We start from the raw sequence: 24,673 nt of genomic DNA, 5'->3' as shown, positions 1-24,673 counted from the left end.
CGTTCTGTATCCTCAGCCAGGGAACGTGCCTGACAAGAACAGATCGGCCTCTTTTGGGTTGTCAAACGTACGTGTTGATCCCTCGACTTAGTGAGTTTATAGCAGCCAGCAGGTCACTGAGCAGGTTCTGTGGAGAACTCTCGGTAGCTCGCATCTTCAGCTAACTCCTCGTGGGTCTGCGATGTTGAAATTGGTTCATTGTCTATCTCATTAAAATGATCTTGTTTAGCTCCCCCTTTTTTGGTGGCTTTTCTCTTTGTCATATTGCCAGACAATGTTATAGGTTGTGAGAGGTTAAGATAAATATGAATTTGTTTCAAAATTGAGCGGAGCACTAGCAAAGCACGTCTACTCCATAGCACGCTCTCTAGCGCCTCCCTGTGTGTGTGTGTCTTACCGCGGTGGATAGTCTGGATGCGAGGGTCATCTCCAGGTTGCCCTTCAGGCCCAGCAGAGCCGGAACCAGGATGAAGATCTCTGTAATGTACTTAAAGGCATCCCAGTGCTGGGTGAGAGGAGAGAGAGTGAGGAAGAGGAGAGAAAGAGAGGAAGAGGGGGAGACAGAGAGAGAAAGAGAGGAGAGAGCGATATTAGACATGTCATTGTTGGCTACTGGCTAGTACAGCGCAGATGGGAGCTTACTATTTGTTCATTGTCAGCAAATCTTAGTTGTCCCCATTCAAATATTTACATTCAAATTCAAATGTTATATCAAGAAGTAAATAAGGCGAACTGCCGTAGCTTCCAGTCGTATGTTCCTTCCTAGTAGCCTATCCCTACTAGTATTGGCTGAGTGGCTATGAGAATCCCTTAAACAATGTAATATCAATAGACAGATATCCCTTTATCACCTTCCTTGAAAGCTCTTACAGCCATTTACTCTGGACTACACATGAAATGGAGTCAAAAGTAAACAATAAAAAACAACTGATTTAAACTGTCCATCTCCTCCAAATCCATCTCCTCTACCCATTTGAACTTCACATGCACTAGCCCACACCCCAGTCTCAACAGGACCTATGCTCTACCATGCCCCATCCCAGTCTCACCTGTACTATGTCCAGCACCATCCCTGCCGACACCGTGCCAAACCCAGCCAGCAGGAAAGGCACCACGATCTGCAACGCCATGGCCAGGGGCGACTCCTTGGGCATGTTCCGCGTGGGGGGCCTCTGACTCTCCTCTTCCTCCTTCTCCTCGTCATCACCCTCCTCCCCTGAGAGTGTCCCCTCAGGGAGCATGGGCTCAGTCTCAGAGTACCGCACATCCCCACCGTCTGACAGGCTAACGGACGTCCGCGCTACCCGGTCCGAGTGCCGGCGCACCTCCAGGTGAGGGGGGTCAGGCCGGTAGCCGTTCCCATCAGGTTTGGGCCCCAGGTCGGCCATGGCCAGACCACGCTCCTCCTGGAGCTTGGTGTATCCCGTAGGGACCATGGTTTGGAACAGAGAGGGGATCCACCCGGTAGGCACTGGCTTCAGAGAGAGACTGCTCCAGCCACCGGCGGCTCCGCTCATACGCACCGCTAGGCTAGGGCCCAGAGAGTCACCCAGTGTGTGGATGTTCATGCTAAGCAATGCTGCTGATGAGTCCGTAATGTCTCATCTCCATTCATTCATGCTGGGGCAGTGTGAAGGAGGGCAGGCTGGGCTGGTTAAATAGGAAGAGGGGCATCCATGTCCACTACGATCAGCACTGTGGAGACCAGCCAAGGAGAAAGACTGTCACTGTTCTCTCCAGCTCATGCAAGCAAAACAAACACAAAGATAGTCTAGCTATTCTCCCCGGGGCAAAGGCAAACCACATTTCATTTCAAACAGACTAGATAGCCTACATTGTTTGTTTTGGTTCTGTTATCAGAAGATCCTGAGGCTGAGGAGAGGAGGAGCTGGTCTGCACAATGCATGCTGAGTAATAAGTCACTATCTGGTTGCTTTCAGGTAGGCCTATTGTATGTCTGGTTGAATGTCTCTAAAAACCTGCACAAATATGATATCAAAGTGCATATGTGTTGTCTATGATTGTATTTATTTTTTAATCATATAACATAAGCTCTGCTTATGACCAAGTCTTGAAACAGTGAAATACATAAGCAACATTGAATAGTAGGCTGCTGGTTGCTTCTCTGGCCAACGTAATTCAACACAACCTTTCTTCTCAGATAAATTGATATGATATTTCGGGAAAATGTAGAAAGCTATGCCATATGGATAGTTCCATAATATATTGTTTTTACATTGGAGAGGCCCATGTCGCACCAGCAAAGGAAAAAGACGGTTGATGTGTTAGAAATCAGTCTGTCTGTCAGTCTACGTGCGTACTGTCAGAACCAGGCTAAAAGCTCTCACTAAGTCCTGTGCCTTGGTGGATAGATACTTCCTAACAAGTGTTTAACACAAATAGAACGGGTAGCAAACTGAAAAGCGAATTTGACAAGGAAGTGAATAATAACTGCGTTATCCCGCTTTTAAAGAATAGTTTTATTACCGTTATCACATTTATGTCAAAATGTTCTTCTGGCAAGGCAATCTAGCCACATAACGTTAAACATCCTGCTTGGATGTTAGCGCGAGCTAACATAACTGGCTAGTAGTACCGCCAAGCTAGCTAAACAAACAGGGGGAAAGCAAAAATGCTTACCTATACAGGGGAAATGCGCTTAACTTCAGGACGTTGATACTAATTTAGACTGTTATTATTTTCCTTTTTCTGTTCCGGATTTCTCTGAAGGATGCCCTTTTCGACACTAAGCTCGTCGCGTCACAGGAAAAGTGCCACACAGACTAGTAGTACGCAAGCGCAGAGCACACCTTGCACGCTACATCTGGCAGGACTGTCTTGACCAGGGGCTACTAGTTGTATCCTTATAAAATGAGTTCAGAACATTTATGTCAAGGACGTCAAATAGGCGCCGATTCCTATGCGTAAATATGATACTTGAAATATGAATTCACAAATTTTGATAGACAGTTTGTGATTTTGCATTGATGCGCTTGTTACAAAAGAGCTATTCTGAAATTGTATTGTGTTATGACATAATACATGCAGTAGTTGCAATCAATATACAGTTCGTCAATTTATAATCCATTACCCCAGAGGGAAGTATGACAATGTTTTGAGTTTTGTCACTCCGAAACAGTAGAAGGCGCTATACACCAATATAATGCAGGTGTTCAACCGGTGACCCAAATGTTGACGCAAGGACAGTCGAAACATGACTCGAAATTTGTTTTACCGAGCTGCTAATATTGTCCAATTCAACAGGTTTACACATCTAGCTGGGTCAAGGTTACTTTGCACGCAAACTCAAGCAGAGCCACTGACTGTCAGACAGCAAAACAATGGAATAAGGTATTCAAGTTGTCAGCAAACTAACAAAGCTAGCTAGCTTGACTACTCTATCAGTTTGATTCCTGTGGTTAAAGACCTTATGCATTGGTCGGCGACTCTTTTGCAAAAGGTGTGCTCATGTCGCGCGCATTGTACATAAGCTGTCCATTTTGGGCACGCGCTTCCATCTCTTTAATACAAAAACGGATCACCTGAAACGTGAAATGCTGTATCTAGCTAGTAAGCAATATGTCCTATAAAAATCTCACTATTACACTTCAGGTACACAGTGCATTGCTCGGTACTGTGTATTGATTTGTGTTCCTCTTTAAATGATTCTTGCTACTGTAACTAATTACATGTGCAGGAGAATAACCCTGAACAACCCCAAGAAGAGGAATGCCCTGTCTCTGTCCATGCTGGAATCACTGAGAGGCAACATCCTGGCTGACATCGACAGCGAAGACCTCAGAGTCATCGTCATATCAGGTAAGATACCAACAGAGTGCTGATCCATGATCAGATGTGCCCCTTGGTCCCCCCTTCATAAACACTGTTGTATTGTGTTATGTGTGTTCCAGCTAAGGGACCAGTGTTCTCCTCTGGGCATGACCTGAAGGAGCTGACGTCAGCACAGGGCAGAGATTACCACACCAAGGTGTTTCAGGCCTGCTCAGAGGTGTGGTTCACTGTCGTACTGTATACAAATATACTGTACACACACATCATCATCATTATTGGCGGTCGCTCCAGTCGAGTATGATTGTCCTCCATAGTCTTCTATTTGGGGGTCTTCAGATGGCTGTGTACATACAGTACACACACACACACACATTCTCATCTACAAACACACTCATACCTCTTGTTGTTATTGAAGGTTATGACCCTGATACAAGACATTCCCGTGCCTGTGATTGCCATGGTGAATGGGGTTGCCACAGCAGCAGGATGCCAGCTTGTTGCCAGTTGTGACATTGCCGTGGTGACGGAGAAGTCCACCTTCGCCACGCCAGGGGTCAACGTGGGTCTGTTCTGCTCAACACCAGCTGTGGCAATAGGAAGAGCTGTCCCCAAGAAGGTAAACACACATGCACACAAACACACACTGTGCAGCACTGATATATTCTGATATTTTACAGGTCGCCATGAAGATGCTGTTCACAGGAAGCCCGATCTCGGCCCAGGATGCTTTGAGGCACGGGCTGGTCAGTAAGGTGGTTCCTGAGGAGCATCTAGAGGAGGAGACTTTAGCCATCGCACGGCGGGTCTGTCAGGCCAGCCGGCCCGTTGTAGCCCTTGGCAAGGCCACCTTCCACAGGTGTGTGTCTCTCACTCCACAGATGTTTTACCACACTGTAGCACTCAACCCTTCTGCCTACCATGTATTCATTCCTTGTTTGCATTACGTTTCGATGTTTTTGTTGGTTTGAGTGGATATCCACTGATACTTGCATGCAAAAAGACAGCAAAAGACTCCCTAATTTTTGTCTAGAAAGATAAATACTATATATATGTGTAGTTTTATACATATTTGAATCATAATTTCATTTAATTCCTCTCCCAGACAGATGGCCCAGGGGCGGGATGCGGCCTACGCTACAGCCTCTCGTGTCATGGTGGATAACCTCGCTCTCAGAGACGGACAGGAGGGGATACGGGCCTTCATAGAGAAACGGAAGCCTGTGTGGACAAACAAAGCAGAGAAGGCCAATGACGAGTGATGTCTGCTGGGCTGGCCTACCATGGCCTGTGAGGGGTGCACGGGCTGGTGAGGTGTGCTTGGCCTGCTCGAACCAGGGACCCTCTGCACACATCAACAACTGACACCCTCAAAGCATCGTTACCTATCGCTCCACAAAAGCCACAACTACTTCAAGGTCTCAGAGCGAGTGACGTCATCGATTTAAACGCTATTAGCGCGCACCCCGCTAACATGCTAGCCATTTCACATCAGTTACATCAGCAGCTTCTGGAATGGAGAGGGAGCCTGTGGATGGTTGAGGTGTTAACAGGATGCACCTGAGCTCAATTTCAAGTCTCATAGCAAAGGGTCTGAATACTTGTGTAAATAAGGTATTTAAAAAAAATGTATTTGTATACATTTGAAAACATTTCTGAACCCGTCATTATGCGTAGATTGATTTTAATCACTTTTAGAATAAGGCTGTAATGTAACAAAACGTGGACAAAGTTGAGGGTTCTGAATACTTTTCAAATGCACTGTATATTTCTGAATTTAAGTGAAAAACAATATGTAGCATTCAAATTACCTCATGTATTAAACAAACATAAAATACATTTACTAAAGAACTGATGAAGCCAATCTTCCGATTGTTTTATATTTAAACATAATAGGCACAAATACATGAATGGGATGCAGAGGTATTGTATAATAGATCCTGTGTTTAGTTCAGCCTGCACTGGTTACATGGTGGCTGTGGGATTGAGGCATCCATTGAATGTTTAACAGTGGCTGTACTACCACCAAAGACAGTGCTACTAAAGTACAGTAATGTTCCATGTTCTATGCATTAGCACTGTACCGCCACATGATGGCACCATTGTATCCCTTGAGAAGCAAAGGTCTGATAAAAGGCAAATTGAGTGGAGTGTTCAGAACTTTTTTTAATGATCTTATGGTAGCCTATTGCTATGACCAAATTCCTAGTTTGGCCCACATACAAATATTTTGATCTCAATAAAGTACAAGACAACAATGTGCTAAGTGAAAAATACCATGCAATACTCTTAGGAAAGCACGCAGGGGTCCTGGAAAAACTGGCCTGTATAATCCTTTAAGAAAAAATGGTCTGTAAAATTAAGATGAGGGTGTTGGCAGCTGCATAGGGTTGGAAGAGGTTGCAATTCATTTTGACTGACGTTTCTCTCCACTAGAGGGCAGTGTTTCCTCAAATATCAGCAGATGAATAACGTTGGCACTTCTTATCCCTTTTTCCAGTATCCGGCATGAGCTTTGTGGTCCATGCATGTAGAATATGTACGAAGACACTTCACTGATGTATGAAGGGAATAGCAATAACATTCTTACAGAAATAAATCCGCACACAAATATACAGACACATGATCAGAAATGCACACCCCAATTTGTTTTATTAAGTAAAGAAAAGTCTCTGAAGAATGACCTGAAACCATTTTGCAATTAATTATTTAACAAAAAGAAGGAATGACTTATTTGCATGTTCAAATAATAACAGTATAATTATAACCGTGAGAACGATAAGCATTGTATCAAAAAGTACATAGTTGAGAATCAACACTAAAAAGGTAGGTGGTTGAATATGTATTCAAATGTGTGACGTCACACTACAAAGTAGTACGTACAGGTCAGTAAGTATTGATGTGTGTATATGGAATGATTTAATATGTAAGTGCTGGTAACTGAACAGCAGTGAATGTGACTGCTGAAAATACAAGACATGAGTTGACAATTAAAGCATATTGCGGCTTAGTAAGTACTTCAATACCAGTACACATTCCCCCTCTATAGAAACCTCTTGCAGCTAGCTGACACCTACTCTGTGGTGATGAAAATACCGTACTGTTAATATGCAATTAATGTTCATGTAAACTTTTCAGAGGGAAGTAAATTATACATTACCCTCAGGGGAGAAAATAGGTGTTTTTTCTACGGACGCCAAAACAGTTCACTGTTACAGTCTCAATATGGGGTATAAAGCAGACACTGGCCTCGATACCCAAACATACTGTACACACTATTCGGGTTACAGAAATGCTTTGCAATGACTAGAAATGACAGTGGTCGCTAAACTGAGCGACAACAGAATAATACCAATGAAAAAATTAAAGTTGTAAAAACTGTCCTTATACAGTGGAGGTGCTTCAGAATTTAAACGATTTATTTTCGACAATGATTTTAAATCGTCACTGATCCGTAGTTCTACTATTTGACATAGCTTTGTTTCTTCTTTCAGAAAAATAAGATATTCACAAGCATATAGAGTAAATTGACCTCTAAAGTAGATATTTTGGAAGTAACTCCGAAAAAAATAAAGATGGAAAAGAAAAATGGAATCACTGAGTTTGTCTCGCCAGGAGAAGTGTCCCCTGCTACTCATAACGTTTCAATAACTCAGTATATTAACAAAACATCATTTACTGTACATTTTCAACTCTAAAATATATATATACTTTTAACTCCTGTTGTTAATGATTTAACATCCGAAAAATAAAATAATCAATCTTCAGTGGGTTTTCAAAAGGGATCCATAAAAACGTCAAAAGCTGGTATCCTGCAGCATTCATGATGCAGTATGACTTTTAAGGTCAGAACGTCACATATAAAGCACAAACCAAAGTAAAACTCCTTAACTCCAGTAGGACTCCCGCTTGTCTCTGCTGCCACAGTGTCAGTGACTACACCTCAGTGTCTTTCTATCCCTCTCTCCTCACAGCAACATAGACTCCTGCATGGTGAACGCCTCTGGTGCGTGCCTGTAGTGTGGTCCTCCGAACAGCGGGGGGAGCTGCTGCCTCATGGTGGGCTGCTGCTGCTCGTGGAACTGTGTCCTGTAGTGAGCCAGGCCGTCAGGGCCGGGGGGGAAGGTGAACTCCTGCACAGGGGACATCTGGGCCCTCTGGAAGCTGGGGGATCGGGGTACACCTAAAGGGGCACGTGTCATGTCACCACCTTCCTGCTGCCCCCACGGCTGCACGTCCGCTGCCCCTCCCCAGCCTGGCCCCTCAGGCAGGTAGGGCGGGGTCTGCTCCCCTCTCCTGCGCTCCTCGTACCTGTTGTAGTCAACAGGAGGGTACACCGGATAGGCGGCTGCAGCGGAGGTGAGCCGTGTGGGCTGGCGCAGGTATGTGGAGGCGTTACTACCAGGGCTGTCCAGCTGCTGTATGGTGCGGGGGGCCAGCGGGCCTACAATGGTCCGGGGGGGCTGGGCTGAGCTGGGAGGCTGCCTGTGGGTGGTGGCATAGGAGTTGTTCATGAGGGCCTTCTCCGGAGAGTGGCTGGGCCGCTGGGTGGTGACGTACGCTCTCTCCCCATACATCAGACCCATAGGTGGGGTGCCTCGGGAGGGCGGGGGGCCGTAGTGCCTGTCCTCTCCCAGTCCCCTCTGCTCAAGGCTCACACTGTACGGGGGGTAGTGGAGTGGCACCATAGCAGGCCGGCCGGGGGAGTACTGCTGGGGGGGCGTGTGGTACTGGCTCTGGCCGTTGGGGTGGACATAGGGTTTACCCCCCGCAGGGCTGTTGAGGGACAGGGCAGCAGGGATGGGGCGTTTGGCCTGCCTACCCACTGGTCCTTGCAGGCTGGGGGTGGGGGGTAGGGACGGCGTCTCGCTGCGCCTCATCTGCGACGGTGGCCTCTCCAGCTCCAGGACCTCCACAAAGTCCTGCTCTGCCCCCCCGGGCACGTTGTCGTACTGGGAGGCGTTGGAGCCGCGGTTGGAGCCTGGGATCAAGCCCCTGGAGCGGGGCCGGCGGTTGAGCAGCAGGGTGTCGTCAGGGCTGGAGGGGGCCGGGGAACCACCGCGGCTCAGCTGGATCTCCCTGGCCGCCGCTGCCTTGGCCGCTTCCAGCTTGGTCTCGGACGGCTTGACCCAGCGCGGGGCGATGTCTTTACGAGAGCTGCTGGAGGCGGCATTGGAGTTGTGGTTGGCCGTGGCGTGGTTCTGAGGCTTCCCTCCGTCCACCACTTTTGTAGGAGGGTTGTTATGTGGCGAGGGAGAGGGCGCCGGAGATGGTGTAGGTGTGGACCCTCTCTCTGGGGTAGCAAGGGGGGGGGCGGAGGGCTGTTTGCAGTGGGGGTCGAGGTGGACGGAGGGCTGTTTGCAGTGGGGGTCAAGGTGGACGGCGTTCTCTCCGGACCCCCGTGATCTGGCCTCCCTCTTCTCAGCCTTGTGCTGCCGGACCAGCTTATCCAGGGAGTCCCTCCCCGCCCGGTTGGGGGGTCGGCTGTCCCGCTGGTGCTCGGGGGAGGGGCTGGGCGCTTTTGGGGGCTCGGCCGGCTGGGCGTGGCTCTGACCATTCGCCACGTGGTTCTGGTTCACCGCCGGCTCTGGGGGAAGCTGCCCAAGAAGCTTCTTGGGATACTCGTCCTCTTTACCTGCACAGATACAACAGACAGGCGGGTTAGAGCACCTGGAGGGAGAACACAAAACGGCAAAGGCATGTTTTCAAACAATGAATATTAAAAAAGGGCAATATGGATTCATGCAACATCACTGCCGACGGGGGGTGAAAATAAAGAGAGAATTACATTCACCACAACACTGAATAATCACGTCTCCACAGGCGAGAAACCAACCAAGGACATAACAAAATACAACATCTGAAATATATTTACTGATATTAAAATCCCAGAGTGCGAGCCAGAGGCGTCCAATTAGGAAGGGCCATTCAAAAGTGTAGACTGAAATAATATGTTTTCCCTCAGTTTCATTAAAATGTTCTTAGCTGCAGCAGCAGGCCGACTTCAAAAGGTCAGACTGAAATGAGCTAACGGACTGTACTTGAAGACTTTAGAAGCGCTTGTAAGAGGTTAAGTAGGAAACATGGCTGAGTTAGCACTCAAGGACAAAAACCATAAATATCTCAACTCCATGCTGTTTTAAACTCTATTACTTGATGAGTATATTATTACTACTACTATTACATAATCGTATCTACCAGTGTCACGAAAAAAAAAGTACAGTACAGGGGACACAGATACAGAGAAACAGAGAGTGAAGGTGTGACACTGGATGTGTTGGGCTCTGGTAGGAACAGTGTGTCCACAATCACCATAGAAACCAGGAGAAACAAGCTGGAGAAGAGGAAGTGATGTGACAGGACCAGGAAGTGTTATGAGTTTGAACCAGGAAGTGCTGTCACTGACTGTTATTGAATCCACAAACTAAAGTGGCTCTCTATTGTGTAAAAAAGTGTCCCATTTTCCTGTTCTTAGACTGAATGGGTGAAAACAATATGGAGAAACTCTGCCTGTAAGTCACAGCCTCCATCACTCCTACACAGCTTCCTGTCCTTCTCTACTTTCACTTAGAACCACTGATCTGAAAAGCCTGGATAAGGGAAATAATGGCTCTTAGGTTGGGGATAAAGGAAAGGAGACAAGAAGTCGGAAGCCATTCAAATGTATTGGGACCCAGCCGAGATCAGTACTTTATTGCTTTCACCCACCCAGTCTTCTCAGTTTGGACTCAGGAGAGGAAGCCACTTGAGAGTATTGAGGATTCACCCAGGAAATATGTGTTCACTGATACAGGTGCTTAAGGGTTGCCAAGTTAAGGGTAGGATGCAGTCTCCACCCCACAATCAAACGTAAACACAGACAACAACCTATTCAAACCTTTGTTTAGCCTCTTATTAAAAACCTCATCCAGCAATTTAACTGTCAAAGTTGGAAGAGTTCTGGGTTGAAGATGAGCGCCGAGTGCTGCAGTCGAACAAAAAGCATCCGCTGTTGGATGATACTTATTATCCTGACACCAGGAAGAGAAAATAGCTCTCTCAGTGTGTGTGTGTGTGTATGTGTGTGTGCGCACAACCAGGGTGGTAGGATGCCACAGTACATTAGGACATTTGGAGGTTAAGCCATTATGTAGTCTACAATGTTGAGCGGTGACCAGTCAAAGCTTTAGGCAAGATGTATCTTACTAACTGAAAGTATTGACTTAAAGTATCTTATTAACTGTAAAGTAGGAGTTAAATGGTTACTACTGTATTGATAATGACTATCTGCAGTACCTCACTAAAAGCAGTCAGAGACAAAGAGTTTGGGAGTAATAGAGAAGGACAATCCCTCCACTACAAGACTCCAAGGTAGCTTTAAAGCAATAGCAGCCTGGCCTGAGTTGCAGTAGCTACTGCACAAGGTTGCGGTAACATTGTGAGAATGCTCTGTAGGAGAACCCCAGGGCTGCTGGGTAGACAGGCGACAGACAGACAGACGTAAAACGGAGGGACTGACGGAGGGAGGGAGGGATGGACAGATGATGAAACAGGGGAACACCAGTCAGGATAGCCCACCGGTTACTGTCGTAGGAGGGGATGTGGCCCCCACTCCCACCCACACTTTTGTAGGCTGGGCCGAACCATTGGGAGAAGAGGGAGAAGAGGCAGATTAAGCAAGAGACAGAAAGCAAGATGAGACACAGACTGCTATCACTAATTACTACTACCACTGGTAATACTACTACACAGCAGCCAGCAGGAGAGCTATGTGAGTGTGTGTGTGTGTGTGTGTGTGTGTGTGTGTGTGTGTGTGTGTGTGTGTGTGTGTGTGTGTGTGTGTGTGTGTGTGTGCGCGCTTGAACTGGAACTGTGTGGTTGAGGGTGAATGTAAGTGAAGTAACATATGCAGGGTGATACATCCGTGTGTGTGTGTGTGTGTGTGTGTGTGTGTTGATATTTTGAGCTTGTGTGTGGCAGTTGTCTAATCTGTGTGTGTGGGACAAATGTATAGCCTACTGTAATCAGTGTGTGTATGAGATGTGTTGGGGGCAGGAGGCTACCTGGTGCAGCCAGCTCCAGTTTGGACCTCCTTAGCTCCAACATGTTGTTCTGCAGCTGCTCAATCACAAAGTCATCCTCATAGAAGAAGTCCTTGGCCAGAGTCACCTGCAGAAACTCAACCAGATCCTCCATAGACAGCTTCAACAGGTGCTCTGCAAACAAACACACACACGGTGTGAGAACACTTTCTCCTGTGCAGTTTGACGACAGTCACAGATCTTAGAGGTTAGCGGAGGTGGTTCAGTGAACATGAAGAGCAACTTTGCCTGAGCCCTGAAACTGGGACTTTAGTTCAGCGGGCTAAAACAGTCTGGTGGCGCACAGACAACCACGTGGTCACAAGGCAACCACGTGGTCACAATAGCACAATCCTACTGTTCTGGTCTTACTCTTGTGCAGTTTGAGGACCGTGTAGGACATGGCGGTCAGAACTCTCTCTCCCTCCAGGATATAGATGTCCCAGATCCGCAGGGTCAGGGTGAAGGGGGTCTGAGGGAGAGATTGGAAGAGAGAGAGAGAGGAAGAAAGACAATGAAGGAGAGCGAAAGAGATATGGAGAGAGAATGAGAGAGCCAGAATGGAGGAGAAATAAATATATTTTCATAATATAATTTTTAACACTTTCTTTAGCCCAACACCCGCAGTAGGCATGGTGTGATAACGACTGTTGCTTTACAAAGACATATTTAGAAAACAAAATCTGCAGGCCTAAAGGATACAGAGGGAAGGGGATGTGATTCAGCCACTCACCCTGTCCAGGAAACACTGGAAGAACCACTTCATAGTGTACAGGCTGGTGAACACCTCCTGTGTGTCCTGAAACAGAGGCCAATGAGCCATTACCACTCCGTGTCCGTGTGTGTGTACGTACGTGCGTGCGTGCGTGTTAAAAAATGTCAGTGGCCTTGGTTAAACAGCAGTGGTGAATCCGCCAATGTGCCCAAGGCCCCATATTAAAAGCAGAATAAAAGCCATGTTTGTCTGTCTGTGTGTGTGTCTGTGTGTGTGTATGGTTGTGTGGTGTATGGTTGTGTAGACATGGCATTTCTTTCTCATTCCACCACCCTTTAATCTCAACACATCAAAGGCTGCTGCTGTGCCACTCAACTCAGTCCCCCATACCAGCAGGCTTAGGGCTGTCATTTATATACCACTACCCCCTCCCCAGGCTGTGTGTGTGTGTGCGCGCTCTGTGTGCCTCACCAGGTGTGACTTCAGTTTGGGCATCATCTTCTTGAGGATGCGGTCATGGTGCTCCTGGAAGCGCATCAGCTTGGGGAAGCCGGGGATAAAAAACCCTAGAGGGGAGGAGATCACAGAGCATTTTATCAAATGTAGAAATTTACTCTGGTGGTTCTCGCTGTGTGTGGGTCTGAATGGAAGGGACGTGAGATTGGGTGTGTATACAGTGTGTGTGTGTGTGTCTGAATGGAAGGGACGTGAGATTGGGTGTGTATACAGTGTGTGTGTGTGTCTGAATGGAAGGGACGTGAGATTGGGTGTGTATACAGTGTGTGTGTGGGTCTGAATGGAAGGGACGTGAGATTGGGTGTGTATACAGTGTGTGTGTGGGTCTGAATGGAAGGGACGTGAGATTGGGTGTGTATACAGTGTGTGTGTGGGTCTGAATGGAAGGGACGTGAGATTGGGTGTGTATACAGTGTGTGTGTGGGTCTGAATGGAAGGGACGTGAGATTGGGTGTGTATACAGTGTGTGTGTGGGTCTGAATGGAAGGGACGTGAGATTGGGTGTGTATACAGTGTGTGTGTGGGTCTGAATGGAAGGGACGTGAGATTGGGTGTGTATACAGTGTGTGTGTGGGTCTGAATGGAAGGGGTCTGAATGGAAGGGACGTGAGATTGGGTGTGTATACAGTGTGTGTGTGGGTCTGAATGGAAGGGACGTGAGATTGGGTGTGTATACAGTGTGTGTGTGGGTCTGAATGGAAGGGACGTGAGATTGGGTGTGTATACAGTGTGTGTGTGGGTCTGAATGGAAGGGACGTGAGATTGGGTGTGTATACAGTGTGTGTGTGGGTCTGAATGGAAGGGACGTGAGATTGGGTGTGTATACAGTGTGTGTGTGGGTCTGATCCGGCATCCGGCGCCGAAACGAGATGGCCGCCTCGCTTCGTGTTCCTTGGAAAATATGCAGTATTTTGTTTTTTTATGTGTTATTTCTTACATCGGTACCCCAGGTAATCTTAGGTTTCATTACATACAGTCGGGAGGAACTACTGAATATACGATTAACGTCAACTCATCATCGTTCCTACCAGGAATATGACTTTCCCGAAACGGATCCAGTGTTTTGCCTTCCACCCAATACAATGGATCTGATCCCAGCCGGCGACCCTGTGCGACGCCGTAAAAGGGGCAAACGAGGCGGTCTCCTGGCCAGGCTTCGGAGACGGGCACATCGCGCTCCACTCCCTAGCATACTACTCGCCAATGTCCAGTCTCTTGACAATAAGGTTGATGAAATCCGAGCACGGGTAGCATTCCAGAGAGACATCAAGGATTGCAACGTGCTCTGCTTCACGGAAACATGGCTAACTCAAGAGACGCTAACGGAGTCGGTGCAGCCAGCTGGTTTCTTCATGCATCGCGCCGACAGAAACAAACATCTTTCTGGTAAGAAGAGGGGCGGGGGGGTATGCCTTATGATTAACGAGACGTGGTGTGATCATCATAACAACACACAGGAACTCAAGTCATTCTGTTCACCTGATCTAGAACTCCTCACAATAAAATGTCGACCGTATTATCTACCAAGGGAATTCTCTTCAATCATAATCACAGCCGTATATATTCCCCCCAAGCAGACACATCGATGGCCCTGAACGAACTTTATCTGACTCTTTGTAAACTGGAAACCACACACCCTGAGGCTGCATTCATCGTAGCTGGGGATTTTAACAAGGCTAATCTAAAAACAAAACTCCCTAAATTCTATCAGCATATTGATTGTGCTACCAGGGCTGGAAAAACCCTAGACCATTGTTATACTAATTTCCGCGACGCATATAAGGCCCTCCCCCGCCCCCCTTTCGGAAAAGCTGACCACGACTCCATTTTGTTGATTCCGGCCTACAAACAGAAACTAAAACAACAAGCTCCCGCGCTCAGGTCTGTTCAACGCTGGTCCGACCAATCTGATTCCACGCTTCAAGACTGCTTCGATCACGCGGATTGGAATATGTTCCGCATTGCGTCCAACAACAATATTGACGAATATGCTGATTCGGTGAGCGAGTTCATTAGGAAGTGCATTGACGATGTCGTACCCACAGCAACGATTAAAACATTCCCAAACCAGAAACCGTGGATTGACGGCAGCATTCGCGTGAAACTGAAAGCGCGAACCACTGCTTTTAACCAGGGCAAGGTGACCGGAAGCATGACCGAATACAAACAGTGTAGCTATTCTCTCCGCAAGGCAATCAAACAGGCTAAGTCCCAGTACAGAGACAAAATCGAGTCGCAATTCAACAGCTCAGACACAAGAGGTATGTGGCAGGGTCTACAGTCAATCACGGATTACAAAAAGAAAACCAGCCCCGTCGCGGACCAGGATGTCTTGCTCCCAGACAGGCTAAACAACTTTTTTGCCCGCTTTGAGGACAATACAGTGCCACTGACACGGCCCCCTACCAAAACCTGCGGGCTCTCCTTCACTGCAGCCGAGGTGAGTAAAACATTTAAACGTGTTAACCCTCGCAAGGCTGCAGGCCCAGACGGCATTCCCAGCCGCGTCCTCAGAGCATGCGCAGACCAGCTGGCTGGTGTGTTTACGGACATATTCAATCAATCCTTATCCCAGTCTGCTGTTCCCACATGCTTCAAGAGGGCCACCATTGTTCCTGTTCCCAAGAAAGCTAAGGTAACTGAGCTAAACGACTACCGCCCCGTAGCACTCACTTCCGTCATCATGAAGTGCTTTGAGAGACTAGTCAAGGACCATATCACCTCCACCCTACCGGACACCCTAGACCCACTCCAATTTGCTTACCGACCCAATAGGTCCACAGACGACGCAATCGCAACCACACTGCACACTGCCCTAACCCATCTGGACAAGAGGAATACCCATGTGAGAATGCTGTTCATCGATTACAGCTCAGCATTTAACACCATAGTACCCTCCAAACTCGTCATCAAGCTCGAGACCCTGGGTCTCGACCCCGCCCTGTGCAACTGGGTCCTGGACTTCCTGACGGGCCGCCCCCAGGTGGTGAGGGTAGGTAACAACATCTCCACCCCGCTGATCCTCAACACTGGGGCCCCACAAGGGTGCGTTCTGAGCCCTCTCCTGTACTCCCTGTTCACCCACGACTGCGTGGCCATGCACGCCTCCAACTCAATCATCAAGTTTGCGGATGACACTACAGTGGTAGGCTTGATTACCAACAACGACGAGACGGCCTACAGGGAGGAGGTGAGGGCCCTCGGAGTGTGGTGTCAGGAAAATAACCTCACACTCAACGTCAACAAAACAAAGGAGATGATTGTGGACTTCAGGAAACAGCAGAGGGAGCACCCCCCTATCCACATCGACGGGTCAGTAGTGGAGAAGGTGGAAAGTTTTAAGTTCCTCGGTGTACACATCACGGACAAACTGAATTGGTCCACCCACACAGACAGCGTCGTGAAGAAGGCGCAGCAGCGCCTCTTCAACCTCAGGAGGCTGAAGAAATTCGGCTTGTCACCAAAAGCACTCACAAACTTCTACAGATGCACAATCGAGAGCATCCTGTCGGGCTGTATCACCGCCTGGTACGGCAACTGCTCCGCCCACAACCGTAAGGCTCTCCAGAGGGTAGTGAGGTCTGCAGAACGCATCACCGGGGGCAAACTACCTGCCCTCCAGGACACCTACACCACCCGATGTCACAGGAAGGCCATAAAGATCATCAAGGACAACAACCACCCAAGCCACTGCCTGTTCACCCCGCTATCATCCAGAAGGCGAGGTCAGTACAGGTGCATCAAAGCAGGGACCGAGAGACTGAAAAACAGCTTCTATCTCAAGGCCATCAGACTGTTAAACAGCCACCACTAACATTTAGCGGCCGCTGCCAACATACTGACTCAACTCCAGCCACTTTAAAAATGGGAATTGATGGAAATTATGTAAAAATGTACCACTAGCCACTTTAAACAATGCCACTTAATATAATGTTTACATACCCTACATTACCCATCTCATATGTATATACTGTACTCTATATCATCTACTGCATCTTGCCATCTTTATGTAATACATGTACCACTAGCCACTTTAAACTATGCCACTTTATGTTTACATACCCTACAGTACTCATCTCATATGTATATACCGTACTCTATACCATCTACTGCATCTTGCCTATGCCGTTCTGTACCACCACTCATTCATATATCTTTATGTACATATTCTTTATCCCTTTACACTTGTGTGTGTATAAGGTAGTAGTTGTGGAATTGTAGGTTAGATTACTTGTTGGTTATTACTGCATTGTCGGAACTAGAAGCACAAGCATTTCGCTACACTCGCATTAACATCTGCTAACCATGTGTATGTGACTAATAAAATTTGATTTGATTTGATTTGAATGGAAGGGACGTGAGATTGGGTGTGTATACAGTGTGTGTGTGTGTCTGAATGGAAGGGACGTGAGATTGGGTGTGTATACAGTGTGTGTGTGTGTGTCTGAATGGAAGAGACGTGAGATTGGGTGTGTATACAGTGTGTGTGTGTGTCTGAATGGAAGGGACGTGAGATTGGGTGTGTATACAGTGTGTCTGAATGGAAGGGATGTGAGATTGGGTGTGTATACAGTGTGTGTGTGTGTCTGAATGGAAGGGATGTGAGATTGGGTGTGTATACAGTGTGTGTGTGTGTCTGAATGGAAGGGACGTGAGATTGGGTGTGTATACAGTGTCTGTGTGTGTCTGAATGGAAGGGACGTGAGATTGGGTGTGTATACAGTGTCTGTGTGTGTCTGAATGGAAGGGACGTGAGATTGGGTGTGTATACAGTGTCTGTGTGTGTCTGAATGGAAGGGACGTGAGATTGGGTGTGTATACAGTGTGTGTGTGTGTGTCTGAATGGAAGGGACGTGAGATTGGGTGTGTATACAGTGTCTGTGTGTGTCTGAATGGAAGGGACGTGAGATTGGGTGTGTATACAGTGTGTGTGTGTGTGTGTGTGTGTGTGTGTGTGTGTGTGTGTGTGTGTGTGTGTGTGTGTGTGTGTGTGTGTGCTGAATGGAAGGGACGTGAGATTGGGTGTGTATACAGTGTGTGTGTGTGTCTGAATGGAAGGGACGTGAGATTGGGTGTGTATACAGTGTGTGTGTGTGTGTCTGAATGGAAGAGATGTGAGATTGGGTGTGTATACAGTGTGTGTGTGTGTCTGAATGGAAGGGACGTGAGATTGGGTGTGTATACAGTGTGTCTGAATGGAAGGGATGTGAGATTGGGTGTGTATACAGTGTGTGTGTGTGTCTGAATGGAAGGGATGTGAGATTGGGTGTGTATACAGTGTGTGTGTGTGTCTGAATGGAAGGGACGTGAGATTGGGTGTGTATACAGTGTGTGTGTGTGTGTCTGAATGGAAGGGACGTGAGATTGGGTGTGTATACAGTGTCTGTGTGTGTCTGAATGGAAGGGACGTGAGATTGGGTGTGTATACAGTGTGTGTGTGTGTCTGAATGGAAGGGACGTGAGATTGGGTGTGTATACAGTGTCTGTGTGTGTCTGAATGGAAGGGACGTGAGATTGGGTGTGTATACAGTGTGTGTGTGTGTGTGTGTGTGTGTGTGTGTGTGTGTGTGTGTGTGTGTGTGTGTGTGTGTGTGTGTGTGTGTGTGTGTGTCTGAATGGAAGGGACGTGAGATTGGGTGAGCTCTATAGATATCTGGTAAGAAGGTGTAAGGGAGGGTTCTCTAGAAATGCGTTTCCTCACATTTTATGGGGCCCAGAAGAGACAGCCTAAGTCCTTGAAAGGTATGTGAGAGTGTGTATACAGTGTGTGTGTGTGTGTTTATATTCTATCCGTAGGGCACGTTCCTGTGTCAGTGGGGTCATGTTGGCCTTAAGGAATGTTTGGAGTAAAAGACCAGAGCTAACTATCCTATGTGGTCTAGGGCACGGCTGTTCATGCCTACTTAGTGTCTGGTCTAGTATGCTACCCCTGAATTGACTTGTATCCTATATGGTGAAATGTATGGCATGACTTAGGCGTGGGTTTTGCGTGGGCTACTGAATGACGGTCTAACACTTCTATAGGATGTTACACAGTGTGTAGAGTGTGTGTTTTGGTGTGTTTACCATGCATGGCGTGTTTCTGTCCAGACAGCAGTTTGACCAGAGCCCAGAAGGCATCCTCTTCATTCATATAGATGAGCAACAGAGCAGTGATCTGACTCATGCCCTGGCAGTACCCCACCTCCTACACACACACCACACACACACACACACACACACACACACACACACACACACACACACACACACACACACACACACACACACACACACACACACACACACACACACACACACACACACACACACACACACACACACACTTGTATAATGTATAGACAAACATAGTTGCAGTTGGAAGTTTATATACACCTTAGCCAAATACATTTAAACTCAGTTTTTCACAATTCCTGACATTTAATCCTAGTAAAAATTCCCTGTCTTAGGTCAGTTCGGATCACCACTTCAATTTAAGAATGTGAAATGTCAGAATAATAGTAGAGAGAATGATTTATTTCAGCTTTTATTTCTTTCATCACATTCCCTGTGGGTCAGAAGTTTACATACACTCAATTAGTATTTGGTAGCATTGCCTTTAAATTGTTTAACTTGGTTCTAACATTTCAGGTAGCCTTCCACAAGCTTCCCACAATAAGTTGGGTGAGCTGATGTAACTGAGCTGGTGTAACCGAGTCAGGTTTGTAGGCCTCCTTGCTCACACATGCTTTTTCAGTTCTGCCCACAAATGTTCTATGGGATTGAGGTCATGGCTTTGTGATGGCCACTCCAATACCTTGACTTTGTTGTCATTAAGCCATTTTGCCACAACTTTGGAAGTATGCTTGGGGTCATTGTCCATTTGGAAGACCCATTTGCGACCAAGCTTTAACTTCCTGACTGATGTCTTGAGATGTTGCTTCAATATCCACATCATTTTCCTGCCTCATGATTCCATCTATTTTGTGAAGTGCACCAGTCCCTCCTGCAGCAAAGCACCCCCACAACATGATGCTGCCACCCCCGTGCTTCACGGTTGGGATGGTGTTCTTCAGCATGCAAGCCTCCCCCCTTTTTCCTCCAAACATAACGATGGTCATTATGGCCAAACAGTTCTATTTTTGTTTCATCAGACCAGAGGACATTTCTCCAAAAAGTATGATCTTTGTCCCCATGTGCAGTTGCAAACTGTAGGCTTTTTTATGGCGGTTTTGGAGCAGTGGCTTCTTCCTTGCTGAGCGGCCTTTCAGGTTATGTTGATATAGGACTCGTTTTACTGTGGATATAGATCATTTGTACCCGTTTCCTTCAGCATCTTTACAAGGTCCTTTGCTGTCATTCTGGGGTTGATTTGCACTTTTCGCACCAAAGTACGTTCATCTCTAGGAGACAGAACGCGTCTCCTTCCTGAGCGGTATGACGGCTACGTGGTCCCATGGTGTTTATACTTGCGTACTATTGTTTGTACAGATGAACGTGGTACCTTCGGGCATTTTGAAATTGCTCCCAAGGATGAATCAGACTTATGGAGGTCTACTATTTATTTTCTGAGGTCTTGGCTGATTTTCCCATGATGTCAAGCAAAGAGGCACTGATTTTGAAGGTAGGCCTTGAAATACATCCACAGGTACACCTCCAATTGACTCAAATTATGTCAATTAGCCTATCAGAAGCTTCTAAAGCCATGACATAATTTTCTGGAATTTTCCAAGCTGTTTAAAGACAGAGTCAATTTAGTGTAAGTAATCTTCTGATACAGTGAATTATAAGTGAAATAATCTGTCTGTATATGACTCCAAACTAAGTGTATGTAAACTTCTGACTTCAACTGTACATACAAACTCACTTTTCTATTTCTACACAGGAACAGAAAAGGTTGGTGGATGGAGAGAACGGGGAGGATGTACAGGAGGAGCTGGATGAGGGGAAAAAAGAAGGACGAGGGAGAGGAGAAGGAAGAGGCTGTAGAAAATAGTTGATTGGGAAAAGGAGAGGTAGAATAAAGAAAAGCAGTTTCAGGGGATTCATTCTGGAATGTGTGTAGTGTGACTCACCGTGTTGTACATGGAGTAGGCTGTTAGGACGTGGAACAGAGCCTGCTGCCTGAAAACAACAACAAACAGTCAACCTACTAATGACTAGACGTCATCTGATGGAAGTGCAGGTTAACTAACAGGAACACCTCAGGAGCTTCACAATTGATCACAAAAGGGGAATTCAGGTTGCTTTTTTATTTAACCAGGTTAGTCTCATTGAGATACATTTTTCAAGAGAGATCGGGTCTTCTCTCATCATTCAAATGCTCTAATAGTCGTACTGTCTTCTAAATGAGATGAACAAGTGCATTAGTGATTTTTACTTTCTATATTTGGCCAGTAATGGCAACCTTTGTGTTTGAGGTAGTAGGAAATGTTATGCTTTCATGGTCAGTACTGAGGCAATGTGTTTAGTTCCTGTGAGGCTGTGGCTGCCAGGTCCATGCTGCTCTCTGACTCTGCAGGCCACAGTGTTTACTTCCCAGGGGCCCCTGGTTCTGGCTCTCTCCATGACGTCATCAAGCAGAAGTAAAAACACAGAAAAGGGAAGTGTGTCCTCTGACTTCCTTATCGGGAAATGTCAATGTCAGCCACCATTATGACAGAAAGAGGTATGGCCAGATAGATGTGCATCATGGCCCAGGCTACGACCAGGGGGTTTTCCTAGTCAGGGCACATGGTCAAGAAAAAGTCCAGACCCTAATTACGGGTACTATTCTGTAGTAACTAAGTGTAGATAATGTACTTCTCATCATGTTGAGTATGAGATACTGACTTGACGTCGTAGCGGGTCATGAACATGATGTGGTTCCTGTGTTGTGTGTGTGTGTATGTGTGTGTGTGTGCAGTCGGAGGGAGATACTGACTTGACGTCGTAGCGGGTCATGAACATGATGTGGTTCCTGTAGGTTCGGTTCACATCCAGGTCAATCTGACGGACGTCAGGAGACAGACCTCGAGCCCTGAGCTTCAGCTTCTACACACAGGAAACACAACAACACAGAGTCACTGAGGGAGTGTGTGTGTGTGTGTGTGTGTGTGTGTGTGTGTGAGTGAGAGAGAGTTTGTGAGAGTGAAATACAAAGGAATAAAACTACTCATCCATCCCGCAAATGTTTGAGTTATATTAAAGCTCAGTTGTGACTAGAAACTCAGTATTCCAGTGCTCACACACACACACACACACACACACACACACACACACACACACACACACACACACACACACACACACACACACACACACACACACACACACACACACACACACACACACACACACACACACACACACACACACACACACACCTTCCCCTCCACACACATTCATCTCCCCCATAATAATGGATGAAGCTCTGAAATGTAATAAATCCAGGGTTTGCCGGCCTGGTTATGAATGTTAATGAAGCTGGCTGAGTGGAGAGAGACAATAGGAGAGTGTGAATGTGTGTAGTTTCTACATGACTTTGCCCGGGGAGGAAGGAGGGAGGATATTGGTCCTATGCTGTGAGCTCTTGTCTCGTGCTTCCATAACGTACCTCGTAGAAGTCTTTCTTCTCCTCCTTTATTTTGGGAACGTCGAGGAGCAGACACCACACCTCTCCTCGGAGCTGTAGGGGAATTCCCTTATAGATCCGCCTCACCAGCTGGAGGTAGACATGAATACGGGGAAAAGGACATTCTTAGTGCAACATCAAAGAGACCATGCTTCACCTTTCAACCACACCCCCTAGCCCTAACGCTCAAGGTTCAAAATGCCTTTGTGCCCAATCAAATGAGCTACACAACCGAACAGTTTTCATGATGAATTGACAGTATGAATAATCTGACTCACATTCAGCATTAAGGGGGTACAATCAATCATCAATCAAATGTTACTCAAGTGGATAGTATGAGAGGACAGGTGTGTGTGTGTGTGTGTGTGTGTGTGTGTGTGTGTGTGTGTGTGTGTGTGTGTGTGTGTGTGTGTGTGTGTGTGTGTGTGTGTGTGTGTGTGTGTGTGTGTGTGTGTGTGTGTGTGTGTGTGTGTGTGAGAGAGAGGACAGGTGTGTGTGAGAGGACGTGTGTGTGTGTGTGTGTGTGTGAGAGGACAGGTGTGTGTGAGAGGACAGGTATGTATGTGTGTGTGAGGACAGGTATGTGTGTGTGAGGACAGGTATGTGTGTGTTGTTTTACAGGGTCACACACAGACAAAAGTATGTTGACACTTTGAACAAAATCATGGCTATTAATATGAAGTTGGTCCCTCCTTTTCTGTAATAACAGCCTCCACTCTTCTGGGAAGGCTTTCCACTAGCTGTTGGAACATTGCTGCAGGGACTTGCTTCCATTCATCCAGAAGAGCATTAGAGAGGTCGGGCACTGTTGGACGATTAGGCCTGGCTTACAGTTGATGGAGTTGAGGTCAGGGCTCTGTGCAGGCCAGTCAAGTTCTTCTACACAGATCTCGACAAACCATTTCTGTATGGACCTCGCTTTGTCCACAGGGGCATTGTCATGCTGAAACAGAAAAGGGACTTCCCCAAACTGTTGCCACAAAGTTGGAAGCACAGAATCGGGGGGGGGGGGGGGCCTAGCCCGAACCATGAAAAACAGCCCCGGACCATTATTCCTCCTCCACTAAACTTTACAGATGGCACTACAATAAGGCAGGTAGCGTTCTCCTGGCACCAAACCCAGATTCGTCCGTCGGACTGCTAGATGGTGAAGCGTGATTCATCACTCCAGAGAATGCGTTTCCACTGCTCCAGAGTCCAATGGCGGCGAGCTTTACACCACTTCCAGCCAATGCTTGGCATTGCGTTGATCTTAAGCTTGTGTGCGGCTGCTCGGCCATGGAAACTTTGCTTCCAGAGGCAGTTTGGAACTCAGTAGTGAGTGTTGCAACCAATGTTCCCTCAAATTTCTTGGGGCACTGAGCAAATTTCTGGTCTGCTGAGGGCAAACTTGAAAATTCTGTGCAACTTCCAGCTCGTGTTTACTGTGAACACTGAGGCTGTACCCTCCTTTATGTTAGTTATAATAGTGGCCAAGTAGGCTACTGTGGCTATTTGATCATAATATAGGCCTACCAGAGTGGCCTACCATCAAAAACTATGGAGAAAATGCATCCCATAACATTTTAACATGGAAATAGCTGTTCTATCATTCAGCCTACAGTAGCAGCTTTACAAAGATGCCTAGAAATGTACACGTTTTGTGCACTGTAGGATTTAATCACTCCCCTATTGCTGACTACAAATGTTCTATAACTGGGCTAATAACTCACTAAGTAGCAAAGGAAATTTAAATATAGGCCTAATACATTATCAACGCATATTGGCTTTGTTTGAATTGCCCTACCAATTAATTGTTTTCTGGGTCATTAAAAAAAATTATATTTCGAAATTTGAGGAAGGCTATATGATCACACTGGTAATAGATCCGTTGTTGTATTTCTTGTGAGGCACAGCTGAGTGAGGTGAGCATTCAGTGAGCATTTAAATAATATGCTTTATTTTTATTTTACTGGGCTGATGGTGACTGCATTTGACGGTCAGTCTCAGCGGAGGGAGAGA

General features: G+C 46.8%; 3 protein-coding genes across 6 annotated transcripts in view; 1 reads left to right on the top strand and 2 right to left on the bottom strand.

Moving 5' to 3' along the window:
- Positions 1 to 3,063, bottom strand: part of LOC139566123 (solute carrier family 41 member 2-like) — a 28,587-nt gene extending 25,524 nt beyond the window's left edge. The window contains exons 1-3 of the mRNA XM_071387061.1: positions 2,641 to 3,063; positions 1,050 to 1,695; positions 398 to 505 (exon numbers count right to left, since the gene is read on the bottom strand). Coding sequence (XP_071243162.1) covers positions 398 to 505; positions 1,050 to 1,568 — 627 coding nt within the window. The 5' untranslated portion in view covers positions 1,569 to 1,695; positions 2,641 to 3,063. The remainder of the gene's footprint in view (positions 1 to 397; positions 506 to 1,049; positions 1,696 to 2,640) is intronic.
- A 151-nt stretch (positions 3,064 to 3,214) lies between these two features.
- Positions 3,215 to 5,935, top strand: LOC139566127 (enoyl-CoA hydratase domain-containing protein 3, mitochondrial-like). Its single transcript, XM_071387067.1, has 6 exons — positions 3,215 to 3,351; positions 3,698 to 3,819; positions 3,912 to 4,009; positions 4,208 to 4,408; positions 4,470 to 4,648; positions 4,895 to 5,935. The coding sequence occupies exons 1-6, from the start codon at positions 3,215 to 3,217 to the stop codon at positions 5,049 to 5,051; spliced, it is 894 nt and encodes a 297-aa protein (XP_071243168.1). The 3' UTR covers positions 5,052 to 5,935.
- A 480-nt stretch (positions 5,936 to 6,415) lies between these two features.
- Positions 6,416 to 24,673, bottom strand: part of LOC139566122 (USP6 N-terminal-like protein) — a 90,913-nt gene continuing 72,655 nt past the window's right edge. For 3 of the 4 annotated variants that reach the window (XM_071387059.1, XM_071387057.1, XM_071387058.1), the window contains 9 exons: positions 22,655 to 22,762; positions 21,983 to 22,092; positions 21,135 to 21,183; positions 19,147 to 19,267; positions 13,036 to 13,130; positions 12,583 to 12,648; positions 12,222 to 12,321; positions 11,832 to 11,984; positions 6,416 to 9,424 (listed from right to left, as the gene is read on the bottom strand). In XM_071387059.1, the coding sequence (XP_071243160.1) occupies positions 7,758 to 9,424; positions 11,832 to 11,984; positions 12,222 to 12,321; positions 12,583 to 12,648; positions 13,036 to 13,130; positions 19,147 to 19,267; positions 21,135 to 21,183; positions 21,983 to 22,092; positions 22,655 to 22,762 (2,469 nt within the window). In that variant the 3' untranslated portion in view covers positions 6,416 to 7,757. Of the gene's footprint in view, positions 9,425 to 11,831; positions 11,985 to 12,221; positions 12,322 to 12,582; positions 12,649 to 13,035; positions 13,131 to 19,146; positions 19,268 to 21,134; positions 21,184 to 21,891; positions 21,926 to 21,982; positions 22,093 to 22,654; positions 22,763 to 24,673 lie in introns of those variants that run through there. The other variant, XM_071387060.1, reaches the window with a different exon arrangement.

Source organism: Salvelinus alpinus, chromosome 37 (genome assembly GCF_045679555.1).
Source record: "Salvelinus alpinus chromosome 37, SLU_Salpinus.1, whole genome shotgun sequence".
Lineage (NCBI taxonomy): Eukaryota > Metazoa > Chordata > Actinopteri > Salmoniformes > Salmonidae > Salvelinus > Salvelinus alpinus.
The sequence above is the reverse complement of the archived record's forward strand: the minus strand, read 5'-3'. Positions and strand labels throughout refer to the sequence as shown.

Excerpts from the sequence above, each read along its gene's own strand:
- LOC139566127 (XM_071387067.1), top strand. The coding sequence starts at position 3,215 with ATGACTCGAAATTTGTTTTACCGAGCTGCTAATATTGTCCAATTCAAC. Across the intron at positions 3,352-3,697 it reads CAGCAAAACAATGGAATAAG|GAGAATAACCCTGAACAACC; the intron begins GTATTCAAGTTG and ends TTACATGTGCAG. Across the intron at positions 4,649-4,894 it reads GGCAAGGCCACCTTCCACAG|ACAGATGGCCCAGGGGCGGG; the intron begins GTGTGTGTCTCT and ends TTCCTCTCCCAG.